Source organism: Lepidochelys kempii, chromosome 3 (genome assembly GCF_965140285.1).
Source record: "Lepidochelys kempii isolate rLepKem1 chromosome 3, rLepKem1.hap1, whole genome shotgun sequence".
Taxonomy (NCBI): Eukaryota; Metazoa; Chordata; order Testudines; family Cheloniidae; genus Lepidochelys; species Lepidochelys kempii.
Window position 1 is genome coordinate 32,829,390 of NC_136382.1, and position 26,800 is coordinate 32,856,189.

The window sequence follows — 26,800 nt, forward strand, 5'->3', positions numbered from 1 at the left end:
AAATTTCCTGGGCCGTTGGGGGTGGAGTAAGAGCAGGAGGTCTCCATGGTGCCGATTTAAAAAAAAAAAAAAAATCATCCACCCAAATTTGGCCAAGTTACTGGCATCCATTAAAAAATTTCTGTGCTCACATTCTCATTGAGCCTTATTAGTTTGGCAGATAAATCCTCCAAAGAAAGTCTTTCTTTACTGAGCATATTGCCTTCCCACACAGTTCATATATACCAAATGGGCTGCACATGGGTCATTCCCGCAGAGCAATTGGAATTGTGCTTTGACATATAACGTGTTAATAAAAATGCTAAGTACTCTGAAAAAATCAGGCCCTAGGTGTCTCAAGTTGGGCACCCAAAATTAGTAGACACTTGGGCATCTGAAGTACAGAGTGATTAGACCAATCTGTAAAATTGGGATAGTAGCACCTAACTTTACAGTGGTGCTATGAAGGTGAATTCATTGTTTGTGCAGCACTCAGTCTGGTGAGAGCTCCATGGAAATGAGGGTTGAGTGATGTGTGTTTAAATAAGGCCTGAGGATACACAGAAAGAGAAGGAAGAAACAGTAAATCAACTAATTGTTCACTGAATGAGGCACAGTTTGGGGAGGAGGGAAGTATTTGGTTGTGTAGTTAAAGACAATATCATAATGTGTATGCCCAAGAAGGGTGAATTAAGGTTGCACAGGCAACCTTAATTCTGGCATTTCCTATCTTTTGAGTGCTGCATTTTGAAAACTTAAGGTTCTTTTTAACATAGACATGCTATAATTAACTACAAGTACCTTAAAAACACAGTCTCAGCCCAGGAGAGCTTGTAATCTAACCAATCCCTGCAACAAACCTGGTCACCAACACTGTCCGCATATCTATTCAGGGGACACCATCATAGGACCTAATCACATCAGCCACACCAGCAGGGGTTCGTTCACCTGCACATCTACCAATGTGATACATGCCATCCTGTGCCAGCAATGCCCCTCTGCCATGTACATTGGCCAAACAGGACATTCTCTATGCAAAAGAATAAATGGACACAAATCAGACATCTAGAATTATAGCATTCAAAAACCAGTCAGAGAATACTTCAGGTTCCCTGGACACTCAATAACAGACTTAAAAGTGGCAATTCTTCAACAAAAAAACTTCAAAAACAGACTCCAGCGAGAAACTACAGAACTGGAATTAATCGGCAACCTTCACACCATCAAATTAGGCCTGAATAAAGACTGGGAGTGGATGGGTCACCACAAAAACAAATTTCCCTCTGCTGATACTGACGCCTCCTTGTCAACTGTTCGAAATGGTCCACCTTGATTGCATTGACCTCATTAGCATTACAAAAGTGATTTCCCCTCCCTCAACTGTTGAGAATAGGCCACTTCCACCTTAATTGAATTGGCTCGTTAGCACTGACCCCCACTTGCTAAGGCAACTCCCATCTTTTTTCTTTTATACCTGCCTACTGAATTTTCCGCTCCATGCATGTGATGAAGTGCATATTAGCTTACAAAAGCTTATGCCCAAATAAATTTGTTAGTCTCTAAGGTGCCACAAGGACTCCTTGTTGTTTCTACTGATACAGACTAAGACGGCTACCACTCTGAAACCTGTAATCTAAGTGTCAGATAAGATGCAGTGAGGTATGTGTAATGAACAGTTGAAAGGAAACACAAGGTTGTGTACACATCATGATTCCATTTTTGGGTGCATGTATGTGAATGTTTGTGAACTTTAGGACATATACAGCTAAATATGCTTACTGTGAATTTGACTAATTTTGGGTAGTTTTTAAGGAATAAGTTGAACAATGTAACATTGGTAACAGGCCTACAACTCTGCGCTTGGAACTTAATTGGCACCCTGTGCAACATCATTGTCTTCATTTAGGGTTGTGCTGGTGTTGCTGATAACATAATCTAGGGCAGTGGGGGTTGCGCAGCTTTATATGAGGACTTAATTTAAAAAGACTGATCCTGGCAATTTACAATCCCATAACTCCTAACTACTTTCTCTGCTAACATAATAAAATAGAAAATGGCAGGGGAACACAATATCTGCAGGATAATGTTAAATGGTTTTATAAAGAACATATTATGGCAGTCAAGTTTTGTGTGACTTTGTTCAGTTAAAAATTAATTGAAGGAAAGCAATAGATGTAAATTCAAATTTTATAACATCTTAGCGATAATAAACTTTGCACTTACATAAGGTCTCAGCGTGTCTTACAAAAGTGGGCACTGACATTTGTAAAAATGGAGAATCTGTGATACAGATTAAATGAGGGTTACAGAGGAAGCTGGTGGTATTCAATTTCTACTTGAAAAACTAATCCAAATTAATTTAATAAATGCACTGTCATAGATTGAAAACTGGCTGAATGGCCATAAGTACAGGGTCCTTACAAACTTTGTATTTTGTTGTCAGAGGTGTTTAGTGTGGTATTCCAGGCGTCCATGTTAGGCCTGTTTTTATGAAACATTTTTAATCTGTTTTATCTGGATTGATCTTGAGTCAACTAGATATAATTCAAGTATCTTTCTGTGCCAGACTGAAAAAACTGAGCAACACTCTGTCTAGGTCTGGAAAAACAGAGATGTAGAGCAAAGTGTCATCAAAAATACAGATGGTTTTGCAACCCACTCACTCTTATGTATTAATATTATTTGACATGTATATTATCATGGTGCCAAGTGGCTTCAACCAGGTTAGTGGCCCATTATGCTATGTACTGTACAAACATATAGTACATGACAGTCCCTTCCCCAAAGAGCTTAGAGTCTAAAAACAGTGCAGGTGGAGGAAACAAAGACATGGTGATGAGGAAGGGGGTGGACAGAGAGAATAGGGTACAAAAATAATAGAATGTTTTAGCAAAAACTAGCTTTGACCATGAATTGTGTAAAATTGGTAGCAGTAATGACTACTCACTGCTTTGCTAGCTGTCGTCAGATGGCACTTTTGAAATGAGTTTTACTGGGGTACTTGAAAATGGATGTGGGGTTGGCTTCCCCTGTTTAATGGGAGAATGCATGGAGGCACTTATGGGTGAAATAGACAAGCTGGTGATTGAGGCTGGCACTGATGTTGGAGTGGAGGCTGCGTAGCTGTTGAAAAGTTAAAATGAAGTATTTTGAAGTAAGATAAGAGAATGGATAAATGTGGATCAGACTTTCTTTTGTTGGCTGATTGTTGAGAGGAGGGTGATGCACCTGAACCCTTCAGTACCACTCTTGAGAGAAACTTTGGGGCAAATGGACAGACTCTCAATGCTGTCTTCTGCAGCTTCCCAGAGAGGAAGAAATGAGTCAATCCAATGCCACCCTGTCATTTCCTGCCAGGAAATATCGACAAGACTTCCATGTTCAGTTGAGTCTCAGGTTTCTGGAAGACCTGAAAGTCTGCATGGATATTTGATCTGTGTATGTCACCAGGAGATTGTCTAGCAACAAGACCAGAGCAAATTGAAAGGTATTAAGGAAGTTTTGAGGACTCTGGGTACACAGTTGCTGTGTTGTGCTGTAACGTGTTCCATAATTTTCCCAAAAAAGGAAGACTACAGAATGTCAACAACAAGTGAAATGGCGTAACAATTTCTCATGTGTCTGATGTTGGTACCATGTTTTCTTGAAGGAAAGAACAATAGTCTCCACCATTAAGAGCAGTGTATCAATGTAAACTTCAACAATTTTTATGAAGAGGAGGGGCAAGTGTCCAAATTTCAGGTTGCAGATTGAAGCTACCCAAACACTTACAGAAATAGTGAATAACTTGTGTGGAAATGTAAATAGAGAAGAGACTACAGTTCTCCCCAGCCTGAAAGTGTTCAGCTGATATAAAAATAGATTTGGAATAATCTGGTCTGCAAAAGAGATGGAAAATTTTGTGATGGTTAGAAACATTCTATTCTGAGTAAAGAGAATTCAGTTTATCAGGCTATCCATAGCCCAAGACAGTTCTGCTGGCAAGACTCCGTGATTGTTATGTTAGAGGAAGAGAACCACTTCATCACAGCCTTGGCATAAGACTTTGAAAACTCTTCTTGCCACAATCAGTTTGACTCAGAATGTAACTTCTGTTTCCAGTGCTATAGCCGCCTTCCTAATAATTTCACCTACAGCAGAATGGCAGGTCACCTGTATTATAAGTCAAGATGCTGGTGAGGACAGCACAGTAAAAGGAAAGGGGTATTTAGGATGTCAAAGAACATAAGATAAACATAGTATCCCGCCTTGATTTTGATGTGAGGATCTGGCTACACAACAGTCTGCCTCTGTTCAGTTCCAAAACTTCCAATGAAGTGAGCTGTAGTTCACGAAAGCTTGCGGATACAGACTAACATGACTGCTACTCTGAGAACTTCCACTGGTTCTTCTAGATCTGAGGACAGACCATCAAAGTACGTTCTCTGCCCTGATGGGAACAGAAGTCAGCTTTAGTCTCCGACTAAAGAAGGCCACATTCTAAAAATGATATCTCAATTCAAAAACAAAGTTGAGTTATCAGACATGGAAGAATGGCTTTGTGGTTAAGGCACTGGTCTGGGACTTATGTTATTTTCGTTCAGTTTCTGGATCTGTCACAGACTTCCTCTGTAATCTTCATGAATCAGCCTCTCTGTTCCTTTTAGTTTTCCATCTGTAAAATGGGTATAGACTTTCCTACCTTAGGAATGTGGTGTGAAGATTAATTCTTTAAAATTGTGAGATGCTTCAGTTATGATGATTGTGTAGGATAACCGCTGTCTTTTCTCTGCAGGTCAACTTTGTAGTGTGCCAACTCTTTGCCTTGCTTGCGGCTATTTGGTTTCGAACGTACCTTCATTCAAGCAAAACTAGCTCATTTATAAGACATGTTGTTGCCACGCTTTTAGGCCTTTATCTTGCACTTTTTTGTTTTGGATGGTAAGTAACATTTTATCTTTTTCAACTGTTTCATGTGTTTTGTTACATACATTTTGGTATTTAGTGCTACTGAAGTTTATTACAGTTAAGTTTGCTACTTTCTGTGTTCTCTTTTGGTTGCTGTACACAAATGTACAGAAAGAAACAAAGTAATATATGCTCCACCCAATGTAACTGAGATGGAAAGTACTCCAAATGCCACATTATTTAATTCTCTGAAGGTCTTTTCAAAGGATTGTGTCTTGCAGCTGTTTTCGGGAGGAGAGAAGGGAAGAGCTAAAATAAAAACTAATTTTGTGACTTGTACAACTTGTGACAAATTTGTGTAACATACTGCTCTGAGTAGGTGTTGCAGAAAGTGTGTGTGTGTATATATATATATATTTTTTTTTTATAGCGTCAATGGATAATATCTGTGTCTATTTTTTCTGTTTTTATTGATTTAAATTTTCACAATTGCAGGAAATTATTTAATGACAGACTTTGAGACTAAAAAATTAAAGCTCTAACTGTTAAAATGCAAACGGTCAATATCACAGGTCAAAGTATACAAAATAAGAATCCTGAAATCAAACTCTGATAAATTCTCAAGCTGTATTTTTCTTTCTTTGCTTGTCTATAAATTTTTATTATCATTTATGGACATACTTTGTGTGTGTGTGTGCAATGAAATCAACATTTACCAACACTTCTCAATAAAACTAGTATGTCCAAGCCGAGCTATAAGGCAATACTAAATTAATCACATGGCTAGATAGCACTTCTTAATCTCAAATTAGCTTGCTCAATTAGCTTGCATTGGTTTTTTGTTGAATACTGAATACAGATTTGAATACGAGGGAGAGGGGAGGTGAACAGAATTGTTGATTGTTGCTCTGGCACCAAGGAGGGCCTGGAAGGAAGGTAGACTCCGGCAGGTGTCATTTTAAGATTCAGTTGTGACTGCTGTTAGAATATCCCAATATATGATATTCTATATAGGATCTTCTGCCATATACTCTTCACCATTGTATATACTCAAGCTGTAACTGGCCAGAACAGCAGTAGGGGCAAAACAAGAAATGCATTTACTTTTATGTAGGTAAATTACACTACAGACTGAATAATGTAGTTTTTTCAGTGCAGTGTGGCTCAGTACTTATCAGGCTAGTTCAGGATGAAATAAGAGGGAGTTGTCTTAATTGGTGTGTGGCACAACAGCTAGTCCAACTTTCTCTTGAGGCACCGGTATATATTGGCCAAGGCATTTTCTTAATTGACTAAAATATTCTGGCAATGCTTTAAAAACATTAAGAAGATAGGATGAGCTAATGCCACCCGCCCTTCCCTTTGCATAGTTCTTGGATTCTGAACTACAATTGTGACCCCCTATATTCAGTTTAGCCACACAGATACCCGAACATCTGCTTGCTGCAGACATTGCTTATAGATTCAGGAAATCAGAAAGTTAGGCGTATTCTTAATTAATGTTATCTTTCAGTTTTATGTGTATAAGTTTGCAGTTTATTATTTATACACATGCACATAATCATGGAAGTCTGGAAGGGACCTCGAGAGGTGATCTAGTCCAGTCCCCTTCACTTAAGCAGGGCTAAGTATTATCTAGACCATCGCTGAAAGGCATTTGTCTAACCTGTTCTTAAAAATCTCCAGTGATGGAGATTCCACAACTGCCCTTGTTACTCGTAGGGTTCTTTCAACCCAAAGCTCTTGGTAGCTTTATTCTGTGCCAGGTGGTGTCAGGAAATAAATCAATGGAGACATGGCTGTCTGACCGATGGATGACTGGCACAAACAGGACGATACAAGAGTGCTCTCACTTAAAGCTATACTTAACTTAGTGTCAGGCACTTACACATGTCCGCAACAGGTTAGTAAAACTCCCCCAACCCTCAATTACTGAAGTTGGGTGTGGCTCTCCAGTGGCACAGCGGCAGCCTTCCAATGGCCAATCTTGTGTCTGCTGGTGAGACCCTCAAGATGTGTCCAGAAGAAGAGTCCCTGAAGAATCCAACTACCCCAAACTTTCTTCCCTTATTTATTCATTAGTATTACAATAACACATCACTCAAATAAAACTTGTTAAGCAAGCAATTTCAAAGGTTAAGCAAGAGAATTCCCTCTGATTACTAATTAGCCAGATGTGTTTTTGCAGAGTTTGCATGCCTTGAGGGCTTGACGGACACATCCCTGAGGGCACATATAGATAAGCTTCTTGCTTTTTCTTAAACGCATACCTCAGCAGTTTCAACAGAGATGTTATCAGGAAGGACTCTGGGTCACGCTGTCCTTTTTGTGGTAGTTCAAAACCCCTCCCCTCCTGACTCGGTCATGCTAAGGCTGCAGCATAGGCTCACTTATGGCCTGCTGGCTTGGTTAACGTTGGCAATAAGCAGTAGTGGTCTGTGCACTTTACTGGTCTGCCAAGATCTCCTATGCAATACCCTATGCAATCTATTCCAGTGCTTAACCACTCTGACAGTTAGGAGGGCTTTCCTAATGTACAATCTAAACTGTCCTTGCTGAATTGAAGGCCATTGCTTCTTGTCCTATGCTCAGAGGTTAACTAAAACAATTTTTCTCCCTCCTCCTTGTAATAACCTTTTACGTACTTGAAAATTATTATCATGTCCCCTCTCAGTCTTCCCTTTTCCAGACTAAACAAACCCACTTTTTTCAGTCTTCCCTCATAGGTCATATTTTCTACACTATTAATAATTTTTGTTGCTCTTCTCTGGACTTTCTCCAATTTATCCACAAATGAAATGTGGCACCCAAAATAATTCTCCAGTTGAGGCCTAATCAGTGAAGAATAGAGCAGAAGAATTACTTCTTGTGTCTTGCTTACAATACTCCTGCTAATACATCCCAGAATGATGATTGCTTTTTTTGCAACAGTGTTATAATGTTGACTCATATTTAGCTTTTGATCCACTATGTCTCCCAGATCCCTTTCCTCAGTACTCCTTCCAAGGCAGTCATTTTCTGTTTTGTATGTGTGCAACCGATTGTTCCTTCCTAAATGGAGTACTCTTCCAGCTTGGCTGTGAACCACTGATAACTACTGTCTGGGAAAGGTTTTCCAACCAGGTATGCACCCACCTTATAGTAGCTCCATCTAGGTTGTATTTCCCTAGATTGGTTATGAGAACTGTTTTTCCTCTAAGACTTGCTTACCTAACAATTCCATGAGTTTATCTGCTTTCTGCCAATCTGCCTTCTTGAAATCCATTATTTTTATTGGGCTGTTTTTCCCTCCTACCATTCCTTAGAATTGTGAACTCTACCATTTCATGATCACTTTCACCTAAGCTGCCTTCCGTTTTCAAATTCTCAACCAGTTCCTCCCTATTTGCCAAAATAAAATCTAAAACAGCCACTCCTCTAGTAGCTTTCTCCACCTTCTGAAATAAAAAAAAAGTCTCCCGTACAGTCCAAGAACTTGTTGGATAATCTGTGTCCTGCTCTGTTGTTTTCCGAACAGATGTTTGGGTAGTTGAAGTCCTCCACCAAGTCCTGTGCTTTGGACGATTTTGTTAGTTGTTCAAAAAAAAGCCTTCTCCACCTCTTCTTCCTGATTAGGTGGAGTGTAGTAGACGCCTACCATGACATCACCCTTGTGGTTTTTTTTTTTAATACCCCTTTCATCCTTACCCAGAGACTTTCAAGAAGTCTGTCTCCTTTTTCAATCTCAACCAAAGGCCAAGTGTATACATTTTTAATATATAAGGCAACACTGTCTCCCTTTTTACACTGCCTGTACTTCCTTAGCAAGCTGTACCCTTCTCTACCAATACTCCAGTAATGTGGAATATGCTGTACACTTAAGGTTGCCAACCCTCCAGGATTGTCCCAGAGTCTCCAGGAAGATTGTTATGAAATCTCCAGGAATTTGTCCAACCAAAGTTGGCAACCCTTTACTTACTCTCCTTTTATCAAATACGGCAAACATATAGTGCAGTGATATGGTCTTTTTATAACAAAAAGATAATTCACACCTCTCCTTCAAGGAAAAGTAACAAGATTATTTCAAAATAAATGAAAATGTATTGTTCCTTCTAAATTTGGATTTCTAAAATTTACTGTTAGACAGAAAACTACACAATAAGTACAGAACTGAAGATTTGTGGAAACCCTTCATTGGCAATTTCATCCAGACTGATGAATTAGGGTGTCATTGGTTTTGACTTTGCTTTACTGAATGTGGTCCTAAGTAATTATCTCTTGATTTAGAAAATAAAAGTTTTATAAAGGAAGCCAAAAGGGGAAAAAAAAAAAAGCCTAATAAAATAGAAAAAAACAATATCTCCTCTGTAATTCAGAGATTTTTAAATAATTTGCAATCTGAAATGCTGGATATGAGGTTTGTCTTATACATATCCTGATAGTTTCCAGTAGTTAAATATGAATAAAATAACTTCATCTTTTTCCAAGGCAATAAGTAAGCATATTAGATTACAAATTTCTGCTGCCTCACATCTCAGTCAAAAACATTAGTCCTCTCTTAGTTAGGAGAAAAAAGCAACTTTTTCTTCTGTTTTTGATCTTTTCTGTCAATCCACATAGTTTGGTATCATTCCTGTCTGCAAATGGAGACAGTACAGAAAATCTCTTTGCTTATGTCATCACCTATATACAGATTAGAGAGAACCTTGCATATTCTACACTGTTTTTACAGTAAAATTCAAAGACTCTCTCAAAACACCAAATTACATTTTAAAATGAATACAATTCCAATACACTCAAATTTCACTTTAATAAAATCTACCAACCTCCTCTCCAGCTACTCAGTTGTCTGATTAGATGTCAGTGTGTGTAGTAAATCCAGCTCCAGAGGGAGTACTCTTCTTTTTTCTGTTCTGAATCCCCAATTTCACTCTCAGAGACTCCAAATGCAGGGAATAGTTTGGAATCTACCATCCTCCACGAATGTACTTAACTAATAATATAACCTGCTTGCCTCAAGTGAACTCCACAGAATATTAAATCACCTTTATCACACTGGCATGGTGATTTGGGGCACAAAGAAAGGTCATAGTGTCCTCTTTGAAAGTAAATATTGAAGCACCCTTAGAATGTACCTAGCACATAGCTAAATGGGTTAATTTACAATATTTAGGTTTATTGTTTTCTATTCATTTGAATGCTCTTGTAATTGAATTGCATATGACTCAAAGATCAATCACGTTGCTAGTATTACCTTTCTGTTCTTGTATAAAAGAATTAATACTTTTAGAGACTGAGTGTTAACTTGCTAATATGGATTGCAATTCTACCACAAGGCATGTTTTTTACGGTAAAGTATTTGTGGGGTTTCTTGAAGATGCATAATCTTATTCCTGATCTTTAGCTTTTGAATTAAAAAAGAAAGTATAGTTACGGAATTCATTGTAACTAATAAGGACTTGAAATAGAAAATAGTATTGACAATTTTAACTTTTTTAAAAATAAATGCTTTTCCTTCTTAGTATTAATTGCCATAAAATGAGATGGATAAGTGGATAAAACATCTTTACAATACTCTTAAAATATGCAGTGTAGCATTTATTTCTTTAAAAAAAGTTGAAACAGTGTTACATCAAAGCCAATATGAATATTAGCCTTCTTATATCTTTAATAGGCTAGCTCCTGCTGATGCAAGGATCTTTTTGTAATCATGAAGATCCATGTGAATTGGACCTGCTTTTATATCAAAAAGACCAGGCCGTTTTTGAAAGAAATGAATGACCAAGATTTATAGGAAAACCTGCCTTATAAATGTCTGTGATAACTGAGCTGAAGGAGACTAGCAACAGCAGCTGATTTTTAGGCTGTATTTGTATGGGAAAGAAAATTTCCAAATAAATTAGTGGTATTTTAACCATTTGATCTCTTTTTGATTAAGACGGTCCCAAAATGAGAGAGAGTTTGCCTAGTGAAGATCAAACACATTTTCCTCATAGATAACCTGTTGCCCCCACTTCAGGGAGCCACCTGATGTACTGGGGTCCCACTGAGCCCACCCATTCCACCAGCCTGGGTTCCCTCACCCTGCCTTACTGTTCCAGACCCTCAAGCCTCCTCTAATACACACACAGAGATAGGACCACACCCAGCTGCAAAAGGACACAGACACTGAAATCCGCACCACATGGGAAAACTTTGGCTAGAGAGTTGCCCAGCACCCAGGTGCACACCGTGTTTGGAGTGTAAGCCCCAAATTGTGTCATCTTGTGCTGCACAGAAATCTGTACAGTGTAAGCACGTGAAAATCACCCCCTCCCTCAGTGTGGAGGAAGATATGCACAGCTTTTTGCCCTCCCCCCGTTATGAATTGCACAAACTGGTTTATAAAAGAGAAAAACAAGTTTATTAACTACAAAGAACCTATTTTAAGTGATTATAAGGGATAGCAAACAGATCAAAGTAGATTACTGAGCAAATAAAGCAAACACGTAAACTAAACTTAATGTACTACTGGCTACAAGTAGTAATTTCTCACCCTAAATGTCATTTTAAGCAGGTTGCAGAGATTCTTGAAGACAAACTTTTCTTGCTTGCAGCTTAGAATTCCACATATTCCTTTCATGGGCCAGATACCTTATAGCCTTGGTCCAGTTCTTCTCTTCCTGAGATCAGTCTTAGGTGTTTCCAGCAGTCATCTTGGGTGGGGATTCAGTAAAGAACCCACCCTGGTTACCTCACTTCACTGCCTTAAAAAGGATTTATATATGGTGGGAATCCTTTTGTCTCTGAGTGTCATTCTCCCTCCCCTCCCCCAGTGAAAAAATACTAGTAGTCCAAGATGGAATCCAGTACCAGGTGACATGATCACATGACTCTGCAGTGTCACAGCAACATCCCAGGAAACTTCTCAGGAAGGTGAGGGATTAGCATGTCTAAAGTCCTATTGTTCTCCCTAATGGCCCATCCAGACTGATTGCTTTCTGTCTGGTCGGTGTTCCCCAGAACACTTTTATAATTGATACATAGTTAATATTCCTAACTTCAGATACAGAAATGATACATGCATACAAATAAGATAATCACATTCAGTAAATCATAACATTTCCAATATCTCACATGACCCATCTTGCATAAACTACATCTTAGTTATGCCATATTCATATCATAAACATATTTCTTTGAAGAATATGGGGCGTAGTGTCACAAATACTATTAAGAAAATAAACTTAAGAGGGAAATTTGTTACCAATATCCTACTTTCCTGTTGAAAAATGACTTTCTACCACCATGTAAAAACATTGTTATGTAAAAACAATGAAGAAAATGTACAGATCGTCAAAACTGTTTTAATCACTGAATCTTCACCAACTGGTGGTAATTTGGTTGCCAATATGAAATAATTTGATGGGAGTGGCCCGGCCCTCACCACTTCCCGCAGCTCCCATTGGCCAGGAATGGCAAACCGCGGCCACTGGGAGCTGCGAGCGGCCATACCTGCGGACACTCAGGTAAACAAAGCATCTTGCGTCCTGCCAGGGGCTTACCCTGAACAAGCCGTGAACCCCTGTCCTGATGGGCTGCGTGCCGAAGGTTGCCGACCCCTAGTCTAGGAAAACAACATTGTTCTTGCTATGCTGTACCTGTTCTTTGGATAAGTAGAACATTCATCTCCATGGCTGTTCGTGTGGAACTTCAATTGTCATATTTGCCCTTTATGTGACAAGTGAACTGCAAAATGTGAACTTTACTTTCATCCTCTACTGTTTGTGTATGATGTGCGAAGACTAATTCTCACAACTCAAGCTGCCAGCATGCTCTTCTTTCTCAGATAAGGGAGAGCTCCACTCAGGTTATAGGCTTGTGTGAGACAACTGCTCAGATAATTTAAAGATGTCAAGGGCCTCTGTAAAAGAGAGGGGATAAGGGACCTGATATTTTGAATGCAAAAAACACTCAAACAGATACTTTTATAAGAAAATACTAAAGGGCAAAAGTTGGTGGGTTTTTTCCTTTTCAGTTTCCTACCTTAAAGTAAATTTAAAGGTGATCTTGTTAAGCATGTAACAACAACTGATGGATTAAAAAATCTAACTATCTTTTCATTTCAAGTAAGGAAAACATGTATGTGCTAGACTGTTGGTAATGGAAAATGATTGCCTGGAGTGACTATTATAATTTTTTCTAGGTATGCCTTACATTTTGTTGTACAAAGTGGAATTTCCTACTATATCATGATAATAGGAGTGGAAAATATGCACAAGTAAGTATTAGGTTTCTTTATTTAAATTTAAACAGTTATTTAGAAAGTTGATGTATAGCTGTTTATAAGAACAAATAAGGTTTATATCTGTGTACATTTCTCTTACTGACACGCTTTATTCTTTAACTGTGCCTAGTATGTCATGTTGCTATTGGCATTAGAATATCAAAACATTTCAGTATTTGAATTACGCTAAAGATGGCTTGTTTATATGGAAAAACACCACCTTTTTTGTCTGTTTTGTCTGTTTGAAATGCCAAGCACTTATCTCACTGTCTGCAGAAAGAAATGCTAAGGCAGCATTGTAATTCTCAATGTATAGCTGTTAATACTTTTCTCATTGCTTAATCATAAATTGTCTTAGGTTGCAAATACATGATTAATCCATATTAATACAATTTTGTAGCTCTCAATACTAATGGAAGGAAAAGATCCTGGGATGAGAAGAGGGTTTGTGTGATGACCGGGAATATTAATTCATTTAAAATGCCATCATTTTTTGTTTGCTCTGTTGCTTTAAAAAAGGAAAAGAAACATGAAAAGGTATTCACATTAGGACACAATTTTAGTCTGATAATAGAATCCATAAAAATGTAGGACTGGAAGGGACCTTGAAAGGTCATGTAGTCCAATCCCTTGCACTGAGGCAGTACTAAATATTATCTAGGTCATCTGACCGATATTTGTCTACGCTGTTGTTAACATGCTCCAGTGACAGAGATTCCACAACCTCCTTAAGTGATTTATTTCAGTGCTTAGCTACTCTTACAGTTAAGAAGTTTTGCCAGTGTCTAACCTGAATCTCCTTTGCTGCAATTTAAAGCTAAAATAGAGACTTAACTATGTAATAGCATTTATGTGGGGTTTTTTGGTTTTTTTTTTCCTTTAAAGGAAACAAAAAAGGATATTTTAAAAATGAATTATATGTATACATTAGATAAAGGCCCCAACTGAGTTTAGGGCCCCATTGTACTAGGCCCATACAAATGCATAGCAAGAGACTTAATTCCCTGAAGAGGTTACTTAAAAAAAACAACACAAGCAAAGCAAGGGAGGGGAAACAGAAAGGAGATGTAATTTTGGTTTTGTACTGCTGATGTGTCTCAGTTGCCCCAGATTATCTTTGAGGGAGCGGGAGAGTCTAAGTGTTCAATTCCCTAGAGAGAGAGGTGTGTGTGTGTGTGTCTGTCTCTCTCTCTCTCTCTCTCTCTCACACACAGACGCACACCTGCATGTGCACATTATATTCCTGTGTTGGAGTCAATGGAATCCACCTAGTTTGATTTAGCAGCAAAAACTCTCTGCAAGATTTTAGAATCTGGCATCCTATTAACCTATTACACCTTCTTATTCCTGACCCCCACACAGGAAGGGGGTTCCTCTGTCAGAGCTCCAAGGTTCCTCAAAGTTCAGCTCTCTGGTTTCTTGCCCCAACTCATTGTCAAAAGGATGGAATGGAGATCCCTGGAGAGCCAATCAATAACGTGTCCAAAACAGTTGCCATGTCATGCAGCACAAGAATCTCCCTTCCACTGTGGGCTGCATACGTGTACCCTGTACCATTTACTGCCACTGCCGTAGTGGGAGGGAGAAACCCATATTTGATTTAGTGGTCTTGATCTCCTGCATGACAGGTGCAGGTGTTTACTAGATTACAATTTAGATAACACCAGGCAGCTTTTATCTTTTAATTAAAAATATTAATTTCTGCATATGAAATCCTCTTTTTTTTTCAAAGCTGATGCCAAAGGACAAAAGAAATATGCAGTTAATGTTTCATCTTAATATTTTTTGTTCATAAAAAGCTCTGTCAATCGCAATAAATCCCAAAGAGAATACATTTGAAATAAATAAATGGAAACATAAATTATTTTAGTATTGAAACATAGCTTCCTTTTAGTTAGCACAAATGCTGAAGGATTAAAGGAAAATATTCAATCAGTATTTTTGTTTCAGCACCCTCTTATTTTAATTACCATGTTTAATTTAATTGTATGCACCCTAGTGAATCAAGTTCATCGCTAGCATAAGGAGGCACAACTCCCTTGAAATCAGCAGAGTTGTGGTAAATTAAAACCGGGATAAATTTGACCCAGTGCAATGGAATACCTTCACTGTGTTAGGGCCATAAACTACATCAGTCTGCATGTGGAAATCAGTATTTGGACCTTAGAGTAGGTAGCCTTTAAGTGTACTAAAACAGCTGTACTACAACAGATTTAAAGCTAAAACCTGAAACATACTTGCACATCTTGTTTAGTGTCTAGAATTATTGAAATGGTTATGCTTCTGCTAAAAGTAAAAGACTATTAATGAAACACCATGATTGAGATTTTAAACACTCAGGAGTGTGGAAGTTCAGTTACGGGGTTTCCTGCAAGAGGAAGTTGTGTGTTGTTCTGTAATGCTCGATAGGGGAGAAAAGGAGTTGCTTCTGTCACCAATGCTTTCAGCCTTTAATGCACATAAGATGCCCTTGTATTTAAAAAAATGCTCCTGGGTGTTGTACAACTGTTTTCAATACTGGCCCAAGTTTATCTTCTCAGGGTAAGCCTGCTTCCTCTGCCTGCTGGTGGTTGTCTATGCTAGTGTAACACCAGTATGGATGGCGAAACACAGGTGTTGAAGCTACACCTTGTGGTCCTCCCCAGTGCAGTCCAACAATGCTGCTTCCCATGCTTCACTTTAATGGTCATTCTGTTAGTGAACTGGAGCAGCATCTGCAAGAGGTATCATATTACATAAATAGATTACTAATGAAGCCTCTGGCAAATCCCTATTTTTCACCTTTTCTGGTAGAAGTACAGCTACAATCAGCACCTGAGAAATCTGTACAAATAGGCTTGGTATTGAATGAAATCGGAGTCCTGCAATATCAATTTCTTATTGTGGATATTGTGTGGGTGGGGTGGGGTGAAACATGTGGGCTGTTAAATTTTTTAAGTGGATAAAGGCACAGAAAGACTGTTATACCAATAAAATAAAAACCAGCAGGATCTTATTAAAGGGAAAAAGGCAAAATACCACATTTATTGTGAATGCAGAAAGAATCATAGTAAGCAATTAGTTATAGCTATAACATTCCATTCAATCTCATATTTCTATTTATTCACACATTCATTCATACAAACACACAGGTTCTGCAAGGTTGTTATCATAGGTTTCAGAGTAACAGCCATGTTAGTCTGTATTCGCAAAAAGAAAAGGAGTACTTGTGGCACCTTAGAGACTAACCAATTTATTAGAGCATAAGCTTTCGTGAGCTACAGCTCACTTCCTCAGATGCATATCGTGGAAACTGCAGCAGGCTTTATATATACACAGAGAATATGAAACAATACCTATTCCCACCCCACTGTCCTGCTGGTAATAGCTTATCTAAAGTGATCATCAGGTGGGCCATTTCCAGCACAAATCCAGGTTTTCTCACCCTCCACCCCCCCACACAAATTCACTCTCCTGCTGGTGATAGCCCATCCAAAGTGACAACTCTTTACACAATGTGCATGACAATCAAGTTGGGCTATTTCCTGCACAAATCCAGGTTTTCTCACATCCCCCCCACCCCCATACACACACAAATTCACTCTCCTGCTGGTAATAGCTCATCCAAACTGACCACTCTTCAAGTTTAAATCCAAGTTAAACCAGAACATCGGGGGGGGGGGGTAGGAAAAAACAAGAGGAAACAGGCTACCTTGCATAATGACTTAGCCACTCCCAGTCTCTATTTAAGCCTAAATTAATAGTATCCAATTTGCAAATGAATTCCAATTCAGCAGTTTCTCGCTGGAGTCTGGATTTGAAGTTTTTTTGTTTTAAGATAGCGACCTTCATGTCTGTGATTGCGTGACCAGAGAGATTGAAGTGTTCTCCGACTGGTTTATGAATGTTGATGTCATCAATATAGCGCAAGTAGAGTAGGGGCTTTAGGGGACGAGAGCTGAGAAAGCGTTGTTCTAAATCAGCCATAACTACTTCACATTTGGGGACAATGTATACCTTCAGATCAGCAGCACTGCTATGGGTACCTGCATGGCCCCACAGTATGCCAACATTTTTATGGCTGATTTAGAACAACGCTTCCTCAGCTCTCGTCCCCTAAAGCCCCTACTCTACTTGCGCTATATTGATGACATCTTGATCATCTGGACCCATGGAAAAGAAGCCCTTGAGGAATTCCACCATGATTTCAACAATTTCCATCCCACCACCAACCTCAGCCTGGTCCAGTCCACACAAGAGATCCACTTCCTGGACACTACAGTGCTAATAAACAATGGTCACATAAACACCACTCTATACCGGAAACCTACTGACCGCTATTCCTATCTACATGCCTCCAGCTTTCACCCTGACCACACCACACGATCCATTGTCTACAGCCAAGCTCTGCGATACAACCGCATTTGCTCCAACCCCTCAGACAGAGACAAACACCTACAAGATCTCTGTCAAGCTTTCTTACAACTACGATACCCACCTGCAGAAGTCAAGAAACAGATTGATAGAGCCAGAAGAGTTCCCAGAAGTTACCTACTACAGGACAGGCCTAACAAAGAAAATAACAGAACGCCGCTAGCCGTCACCTTCAGCCCCCAACTAAAACCCCTCCAACGCATTATTAAGGATCTACAACCTATCCTAAAGGATGACCCAACACTCTCACAAATCTTGGGAGACAGGCCAGTCCTTGCCTACAGACAGCCCCGCAACCTGAAGCAAATACTCACCAACAACCACATACCACACAACAGAACCACTAACCCAGGAACTTATCCTTGCAACAAAGCCCGTTGCCAGTTGTGCCCACATATCTATTCAGGGGACACCATCACAGGGCCTAATAACATCAGCCACACTATCAGAGGCTCATTCACCTGCACATCCACCAATGTGATATATGCCATCATGTGCCAGCAATGCCCCTCTGCCATATACATTGGTCAAACTGGACAGTCTCTACGTAAAAGAATAAATGGACACAAATCAGATGTCAAGAATTATAACATTCATAAACCAGTCGGAGAACACTTCAATCTCTCTGGTCACGCAATCACAGACATGAAGGTCGCTATCTTAAAACAAAAAAACTTCAAATCCAGACTCCAGCGAGAAACTGCTGAATTGGAATTCATTTGCAAATTGGATACTATTAATTTAGGCTTAAATAGAGACTGGGAGTGGCTAAGTCATTATGCAAGGTAGCCTGTTTCCTCTTGTTTTTTCCTACCCCCCCCAGATGTTCTGGTTTAACTTGGATTTAAACTTGAAGAGTGGTCAGTTTGGATGAGCTATTACCAGCAGGAGAGTGAATTTGTGTGTGTATGGGGGTGGGGGGGGATGTGAGAAAACCTGGATTTGTGCAGGAAATAGCCCAACTTGATTGTCATGCACATTGTGTAAAGAGTTGTCACTTTGGATGGGCTATCACCAGCAGGAGAGTGAATTTGTGTGGGGGGGTGGAGGGTGAGAAAACCTGGATTTGTGCTGGAAATGGCCCACCTGATGATCACTTTAGATAAGCTATTACCAGCAGGACAGTGGGGTGGGAGTAGGTATTGTTTCATATTCTCTGTGTATATATATAAAGCCTGCTGCAGTTTCCACGATATGCATCTGAGGAAGTGAGCTGTAGCTCACGAAAGCTTATGCTCTAATAAATTGGTTAGTCTCTAAGGTGCCACAAGTACTCCTTTTCTTGTTGTTGTCATAGTTACCAGCCTTAGAGTTGCTCATGCCAAGCCACTGGCCAGGTGGCCTGGACATGAGGAGGGAGCAGGGCCTTGTCAGATGCTCATCTGATGCTCCTGGAAGTTGGTTTGCAGAATCAGACCCCAAAGTTCTCACTTTTTAGAGTCTATTTTTATAGGAATTTCTTCCTATGCCAGTCTATGGGAATTGCTTCATCATGCTGTTGCTGAATCAATCAGCAGATAGCACATTCCTGACGGCTCCGTGCTGCTAGATGTTATCTTGTTCTTTGGTTCTCCCATTCTTGAGGCTGTTGGGTGGATTCCAGTCTGCCCTCCGGGGGTCCTCTGGTTATTTCCACTTGACGCCTTCTTCAGCCGATGGACACTAGATTCTTAGGCTGGCACCTCCCTGATCATTCAGTTATTATCCACACCAAGCATCCATCCACATACATCCTCTATCTCTATTTTAATCACAATTGTTAATACAACAAAAGGGCAGGGAGTCTCTGGGTGCTGTTTCTGTCAGAGTATTGCTTTGAGTTTCTCTCTCTGTGAATTGCTTTGAGAACAGACTCTGTCTTAGAATGTACTAACACAGTTAGCAGCTTGCAAGTTTCACACATAGAGGGAGAGAAACAGTACCAAAAACCAAGAGACCTCTTAATTAGTAATACTCTGGAATTTAAACTATGGGGAATCAAACTCATTTGTGATTTTAATACAGAACTTCTTTAATATGATCCAACAAGACAAGGAGAAGGAGGCTGGAGATAGTGGTCTAGATGGACACACTTCTGTAGGTAGGTCAGAATAAAAATATTTTTCCTAGGTTTGTTTGTTGTAATCTTTTTTTTTTTTTTTAAATTTGGCATTGGAATATTATATTACCCAGCTCAAAGAGCAAAATTACAATCAGTGAAAGATTTTTAAAAGTCTTGGAGTACACAGAAAAAAATAATTGTTTAATGCCTAAAGTCAGGTTAAGCTGAAATAAGCAAAAGCCTTGTTCCTCAATTTGAACGAGCTCGCTTAGTAAGCTAAATGAGGTGTTTATTGAACATTTGACTGACAGATTTCACTAAATGTCATGGGCTCAATGACGGAGAAGTTTAACTGTAGGATAGAATATAATTTGAATTGCTGTGAAAGCTAAGATGGGAGTGAAATTTCTTTTTTCCTAAGTCATACTTGGAGTGAAATATAGAATGGGCCAAGCAAACATTCCCAGCTTTGATTAAGGAAGTGATAAAATGCCCAAAAAGAAAAAAAATCCCAACAGCTGCAGGAGGAGAAAAGCATTAGAAATCTTGGCCTCTTAGAGCATGTTAAACAGAACAAAACCTTTTTGTGTAAAGCAGATACTGTTTAGTTAGGGTCAAATCGTGGTCATATATAGGTGGGAAAAATTCACTGCCTTATCAAGCTCCTAAGGAATCTCACAAAGATAACTGAGGAACGTGACTAAGATGACACAGGCTATAAATCTCTGGCTGCCAGGAAGATGATGGAGATACTTTCTAAAAAAACAAGATTATTTTTCCCATGAACATCAAGAATTTGATCTGTGTTAAATGTGGAGGAGCTTTTACCAGTTAACTGTACTTTACTGGAAAAAAGATCTGAAATAGCCTTGCTGTGCCCCCCCCAAGTTGCAGTTATTTTCCTCCTCCTATGACCCTCAGGTATTTGGATCAATTTGCAAGTCAAGATTTTGGTGCTCCCTGGAGCAACATACTGGCACAGGAACAGGTTCCTTCTGTTCTTCCTCTTTTAAGATTCAGATTTCTCTGTCACCTGGACTCTTTCAACATTATGGCTGCTTATTTTTTTTTTTTTTAAAGTATTGACACTGAATTGGGTCTCTGCTTAGCAGTTTTTCTTTTGTCATTATGACCCTCTGACATCTGTCAGCAGTCTTTGATACCGTTGACCAGATGCCAATCTCACTTTCCCCTAAAAAGGTATAAACGCTCTTGGTGTACCTTTAACAGATCAACAGCAAGACTATCTCAACGACTATCTCTTGCCTTTAGAATTTACTTCCCTTGTAGCTGGCCAAATCTTATATGTGGTTCCTTCAGGGCATGATGCAAGGCATTATCATTGCATTGTGGGTGTGCATGTTTATTAATACTTAATGTTTTCATCTTCAAAGCTCTTTATTAACATACTAATTGATTGTCAGTTAGTTCTTTATCCCTTATTCCTGACAACATAATTGCTTCTACTTGAAGAGCTGGCAGTAGAAGTTGGCAATTGGGGCTCTTAAATGAGGCTCCACATGGGTTAGTTCTGTCTAGTTGATGTTTTTAATTTAGTATAAGTACCTGATTACTGTGGCATTACATACACTAAAAAGTACAGTAAAAAGTACTATGTTAGTGTACTAAGCAAGTATAGCAGTTGGGAATGTTTGTGTTTATTGCTGAATAATTTTTTTGGTTTTTTAACTTGACTCTATTATATAGAGTTCAGTCTTTAGGATTGTAAAGTATGAAAAATATATTTTTCTGTTAAGAAAAGGACTTGTGTATTGTTGTTGTACCACCTAGAAGTCCTAGTCGTGTACCAGGACCATTGTGCTAAGCACTGTACAAATGAAGAACAAAAAAGATTTGTCCCTGCCCCAAAGAACTTAGTATAATACTAGAGGCAAGTGCTGATGGATACAGACAGATGGAGTAGGACAGGGAAAAAATAACACAATGCTGGTCAACTTGATCAGAAGTGGTCTTAGCATACCAGCAGTCTAGCTGCTGTCCAGCTTTCATGGGAAAGGAGAGAGTTAAGAAGGGTTTAGAAGGAGGATAATGAGGTAGCTTTGCAGATGTTTACTAGGCACTCCTCCCAAGTGTGAGGGGAGCACAGGAGAAAGCACAAGGGTACTTTTTTGAAAATTTAACATGTGGATGATGGAGGCTGGTATCCTTGGTTGTTTGGCGACAGGAGTCAACATCTCAAAAGTGATTTGAGAGACCGTGAAGGGCGTAGAAAGTGAAGACAAGTTATTTATTAGCTGTGATAGTGAAGGGGGAACCGGTGGAGAGATGTGAAGAAACAGGTGACATGGTCAAAGTGATGGCCTAGGAAAATGATCTTTGCAGCAGCATGCTGAATGCACATGAGTGGGGCAAGATAGCATTTGTCAAGGCCGGAAAGAAGAAGGTTGCAATAATTGAGATAAGAGTCTGGAGAAGATTTTCAGTTGTGTGGGTGAATAAGAAAGACATCTCTTAGAGATGTTACACAGAAAGAATCAGTAAGATTTAAACATAGCCTGGATATGAGGGCAGAAAGAGAGGTCTGAATTGAAGATTACATCCAGGTTACATGTCTGAGTGATGAGAAGGATGGTGCAGTTTTGTTGATGGTGGCAGAGAAAGGAGGTAGTGGGAGCAGAGAGGAACATGAGACAGTCTGTTTTTAGCCATGTTGAGCTTGAGCTGATGACCAGACATTCATGAGGAGGCGTCTGAGAGTCAGGCTTATATTTTATTTCGGAGAAGTAAGGAAGTAAATCTCTAAATTGTCAGCATAGAGATGGTAGTTGAATTTGTGCTTGTGCATGAGGTTCCCCACAGATAAGATATAAAGGGAGAAGAAAAGTGGATCCAGGATAGCTCTGAGAAATCCCTTCTCCCAAAAAGTTGAGGGGGGGAGGAAGATCTTCCAAAAGATGTGCTGAAGTAGCAATTAGAGAGATGGGAGGAAAACCAGAGGACAGTCATTGAAGCCAAGGGAGGACAAGATTTCAAGAAGAGCAGCTGATAGGTCACAGAGGATGAGGATGGAGTACTGGTTCTGAGCTTTGGTTAGAAAGAGGTTATGATGGGTTCCCCTCCCGGGGAACCACCTGGAACTGGGGCACCACTGAGCCCCTGACCTACCACGCTGGGCTCCCTCTCAAACTGTGCTGTTGAGACAAGCTGCAAAGTCCTCTAGCTTTCACTTTTACCAGCATATATGCAGGTAAGGACACTCCCAGCTTCAGTTACATGGAGACTTTCTGACCAGCCCTTGCATCGGAAGGCTACAGCTAAGGCTACTCTCAGCTCCCCACGTACACATCCCTTCTGGAGTATAAACCGAAAATTATATAGTCTTCCACTGCACAGGGAACTGTACAGCATAAGCTCATAAAATTTGCCCCCTCCCTCAATGTGGAGAGGAAAATGCAACAGTCTTTACCCCTGAGTTATGATTCCCACACATTTCGCTCCAACTCACTGCTTAAATAAAGCAAAAACAAGTTTATTAACTACAAAAGATAGATTGTAAGTGATTCTAAGTGATAGCAAACAGATAGCAGATTAACTAGCAAATAAACAAAAACGGCAAACTAAGTATTAATATACTAATATGATATATTAACAGATATTTACAGTTATCAACATCAACTAGATATTAACAGATGATTAACAGATTCTCACCCTAAGAGATGATATAAGCAGGCTGCAGATTCTTAAGGGGCAAGCTGCACTTGCTTTACAGCTTGGAATCCCCATGTGTTTCATTCACAGGCTAGAAATTTCTTTAGCACTTCCCCCCATTCAGTCTTTGTTCCTCAGGTGTTTCCAGGAGTCCGCTTGTGTGGGGAATGAAGAACACCAGACTATGTCACTCCCTGCCTTATATAACTTTTGCATATGGCGGGAACCGTTTGTTTCAAAGCTCGGTTTCCAGATTAGTCGGTGGAAAAATACTGACATCCCAAGATGGAGTCCAGCATCATGTGGTCTGATCACATGTCCTTGTAGAGTTATAGCAGCTATTACTCAGAGACTGTTTGGAGTGTTCTCAGGAAGGCACACCAGCTGGGAGATAAGCTTTTCCTAAGGTCTGTTGTTTTTACCTAATGGCCCATTGCCCCGAACAGGCCCTTCCCCACCCACTATCTACATAAAAAGCATCTTGTCTAATGGGCGTCTATGGGTGTAACTGTATTTGAAATACAGATACATAGTCAATATTAATAACTTTCTGTACAAAAATGATACATACATACAAATAGGATAATCTTCTTCAGCAAATCATTTCCAATGACATCTCAATTGATTTATTTTTTTAAATATGTCATAATTATGTCATAATCCTAATAATATCACTGTGAAGAATATGGGGTGCAGTGTCATAGAGGTCATTAGAGACCTTGGTGAGAGGGGCTTCAGTGGGGTGCAAGCAGGGAAAAGCCAGATTGGAGGGGGTCTGGAATGGAACTGGAGGAGAGGAACTCTGCACAGGGATTGTAAACAGCATGTTCAAGGAGTGTAGAGATGAAAGGAAGATGAGGTGGTAGCTGAAAGGCAAGTGCGGTCAAGTATAGGTGTTTTTTAAGATGAGAGAGACTAGAGAAGTGGTTCTCAAACTAGGGCTGCTGCTTGTTCAGGGAAAGTGCCTAGCGGGCCGGGACGGTTTGTGTACCTGCCGCGTCCACGGGTTCAGCCGATCGCGGCTCCCACTGGCTGCGGTTCGGCGCTCCAGGCCAACAGGGGCTGCGGGAAGCGGCGCGGGCTGAGGGATGTGCTGGCCGCCCTTCCCGCAGCCCCTGTTGGCCGGGAGCGGCAAACCGTGGCCAGTGGGAGCCATGATCGGCCGAACCCGTGGACACGGCAGATACGCAAACCGGCCCGGCTCGCCAGGGGCTTTCCCTGAACAAGCAGTGGCCCTAGTTTGAGAACCACTGGACTAGAGCATACTTGTGAAGGAAGAGAGGTTAAGGAGAAGGTAGGGAATGGGAGTGGACACGAGAGACATCAGGAGATGAGATGGGGTCACTGGGGCAAGTGGGGGGTTACAGGTGGAAAGAAGATGAGAAACTTTGTGTCTGTGACAAGGGAGAAGGAGACCTAGAGAGTTGTCGGAAGGGAAGGGACACTGAGGGGAGGGGGAAGGTCGCACCATATTTTGTCAATGTTCTCTTGGAAGAATTTGGAGTGATCCTGGGTGGGGAGAAAAGTGGAGTCAGAAGGTAGAAGAGGGGTTTAAGGAGTGAGTCAAAGGTGGGTGTGAGATTCAACTAATTTAGAGAAATGGAGTTGTTAGCTAGGAAGATAACAAATTTGTAGTGGAGGAAGTCAGTCTAGTCATGGGATATCTGCCAAAGAAGCTCGGCAGCATGAGAGGAAGCTAATGCTAGCAGTGAACCAGGGCTGGGGTTTGGCAAGACAGATCTTGTGATGGGAAAGCGGGGCAAGAGAAGGACAAAGGGAAGAAGAGTGGAGGAGAGTTTTCATAGGAATGAGTAACTGTACTCACTTTTCCCATCTCTACTCCTCCAACAAACAGAAACTTTGTTCTTATGTATTACTGATTAGAAAGGCTCTGACGTTCAGCTGGAACTAGCTATGGAAATGCCTTTGGGCTTGTGGCCTGTGGAAGGAGGGAAAGTGTTACATTCCAGGGACTTTCTGCTATCTTAAAAAAAAAAACAACCTTTTCTCCACGTTCTTGTCAACTGCTGGGAATGGCCCACCTTGATTATCACTACAAAAGGTTTTTTTCTCTCTCCTGCTGGTAATAGGTCACCTTACCCCATCACTCTCGTTATAATGTGTATGGTAACATCCATTGTTTCATGTTTTCTGTGTATATAAAATCTCCCTACTGTATTTTCCACTGCATGCATCCGATGAAGTGAGCTGTAGCTCATGAAAGCTTATGCTCAAATAAATTTGTTAGTCTCTAAGGTGCCAAGAGTACTCCTTTTCTTTTTGCGGTTACAGACTGACACGGCTGCTACTCTGAAACCTAAATTTTTAAACTTCTTAACCCTAACAAGTCATAATTCAACTGTTATGGATTTGTATTTCCATTTTAAATGTTTTCCCTTACTGTTACCTTCCTCCCCAATTCTATCCTACTTTCTCTGCACTCAGTTATCTCTCCTTTATCTCTCTGTTCTATCTATCCATTTTCCCCTCTTGTCAGTTCCTCAGCCTCTTGCCTTCTACTTTTTGCGGATCCTTTCTCTCTTCCCCCTGGCTTTTTCTCCACCAGCTTATTCCTCTGGTTTTGTTTCTTTGTTTTTGTTTGTTTTCCCCCCCAGTCTACGAATGGTTAGTTGGCAGCCTGTGAAAAATTTTGCTAGGGATAGGTCACATAATAATGAGGGAGGATGGGACTCAGAGGATCCCAACAAATGGACAATTATTTTGGTAGTTTGGTGTTTTTAGGCTATTTTCTTACAAGATACCTGGAAAAGTCAGAAAGAAATCAACGCAGATTGATGCAAGTGCACCTAAAATCTCTCCAGTTGTCACCAGACCATTTGCTGGCTTGAAACTTATCTCTTGAAAATAATATTGCTTTCCTTAATACCTTGTTACAAGAGAGACAAGATGGGTGAAGTAATATCTTTTATTGGACCAACTTCTGTTGGTGAGAGGCAAGCTTTTGAGATTACACAGAGCTCTTCTTCAGGTCTGGAAAACTTAGGCTGCGTCCACACCACACTACTTAGAGTGGTGCAGCTGCCCCAGTGTAGCACTTGTGGTGCAGACGCCCTAAGGCGACGGGAGAGTTGGTTATCTACTTTGGTGTAATTACTCCACCTCCCATGAGAGGCATTATCTGTGTTGGCAGGAGAAGCTCTCCTGCCGACATAGCGCTTTTGACACTGGCGCGTAGGTCAGTATAACTTAAGTCGCTCAGGGTGTGAATTATTTACACCCCTGAGCAATGTAAGTTAAACTGAAATAAGCTGTAGTGTAGGCAATGTCTTAAAGTATCACAGCTAAATACAAGGGGGAACAGATTGTTTTGCATAAGTAGTTAACACATTTCAGAGGACCATTCAAGATGAAGTGGCTCTAGTCATAGGGAGGAAAGGAAGGAAGGGAGGGGGTGGAAGCATGTCTTGGGGTTGTTGTATTAAACCATAAGTGTCTATTCAGTCCATGATTTTAGTGTCTAGCAAAGTTATGAATTTAAGCTCCCAGGTGTGTTTTGAAAGTGTTGTACAGGTTTCCTTTGAGGATGAGGACTATATAGGTCACAT

The 26,800-nt window shown here is 40.2% G+C and overlaps 1 protein-coding gene across 7 annotated transcripts in view; it reads left to right on the top strand.

Moving 5' to 3' along the window:
* MBOAT2 (membrane bound glycerophospholipid O-acyltransferase 2) overlaps positions 1 to 26,800 on the top strand; it is a 217,663-nt gene that overhangs the window by 25,596 nt on the left and 165,267 nt on the right. For 4 of the 7 annotated variants that reach the window (XR_012157926.1, XM_073336059.1, XM_073336062.1 and 1 more), the window contains exons 2-3: positions 4,754 to 4,899; positions 13,031 to 13,105. The exons of 2 other annotated variants lie outside the window; for them this stretch is intronic. Coding sequence is in view for 4 of the 5 variants with exons in the window: in XM_073336059.1 (XP_073192160.1) it covers positions 4,754 to 4,899; positions 13,031 to 13,105 (221 nt within the window). In the remaining variant the exon portion in view is untranslated. The remainder of the gene's footprint in view (positions 1 to 4,753; positions 4,900 to 13,030; positions 13,106 to 26,800) is intronic. One more of the 7 variants, XM_073336063.1, reaches the window with a different exon arrangement.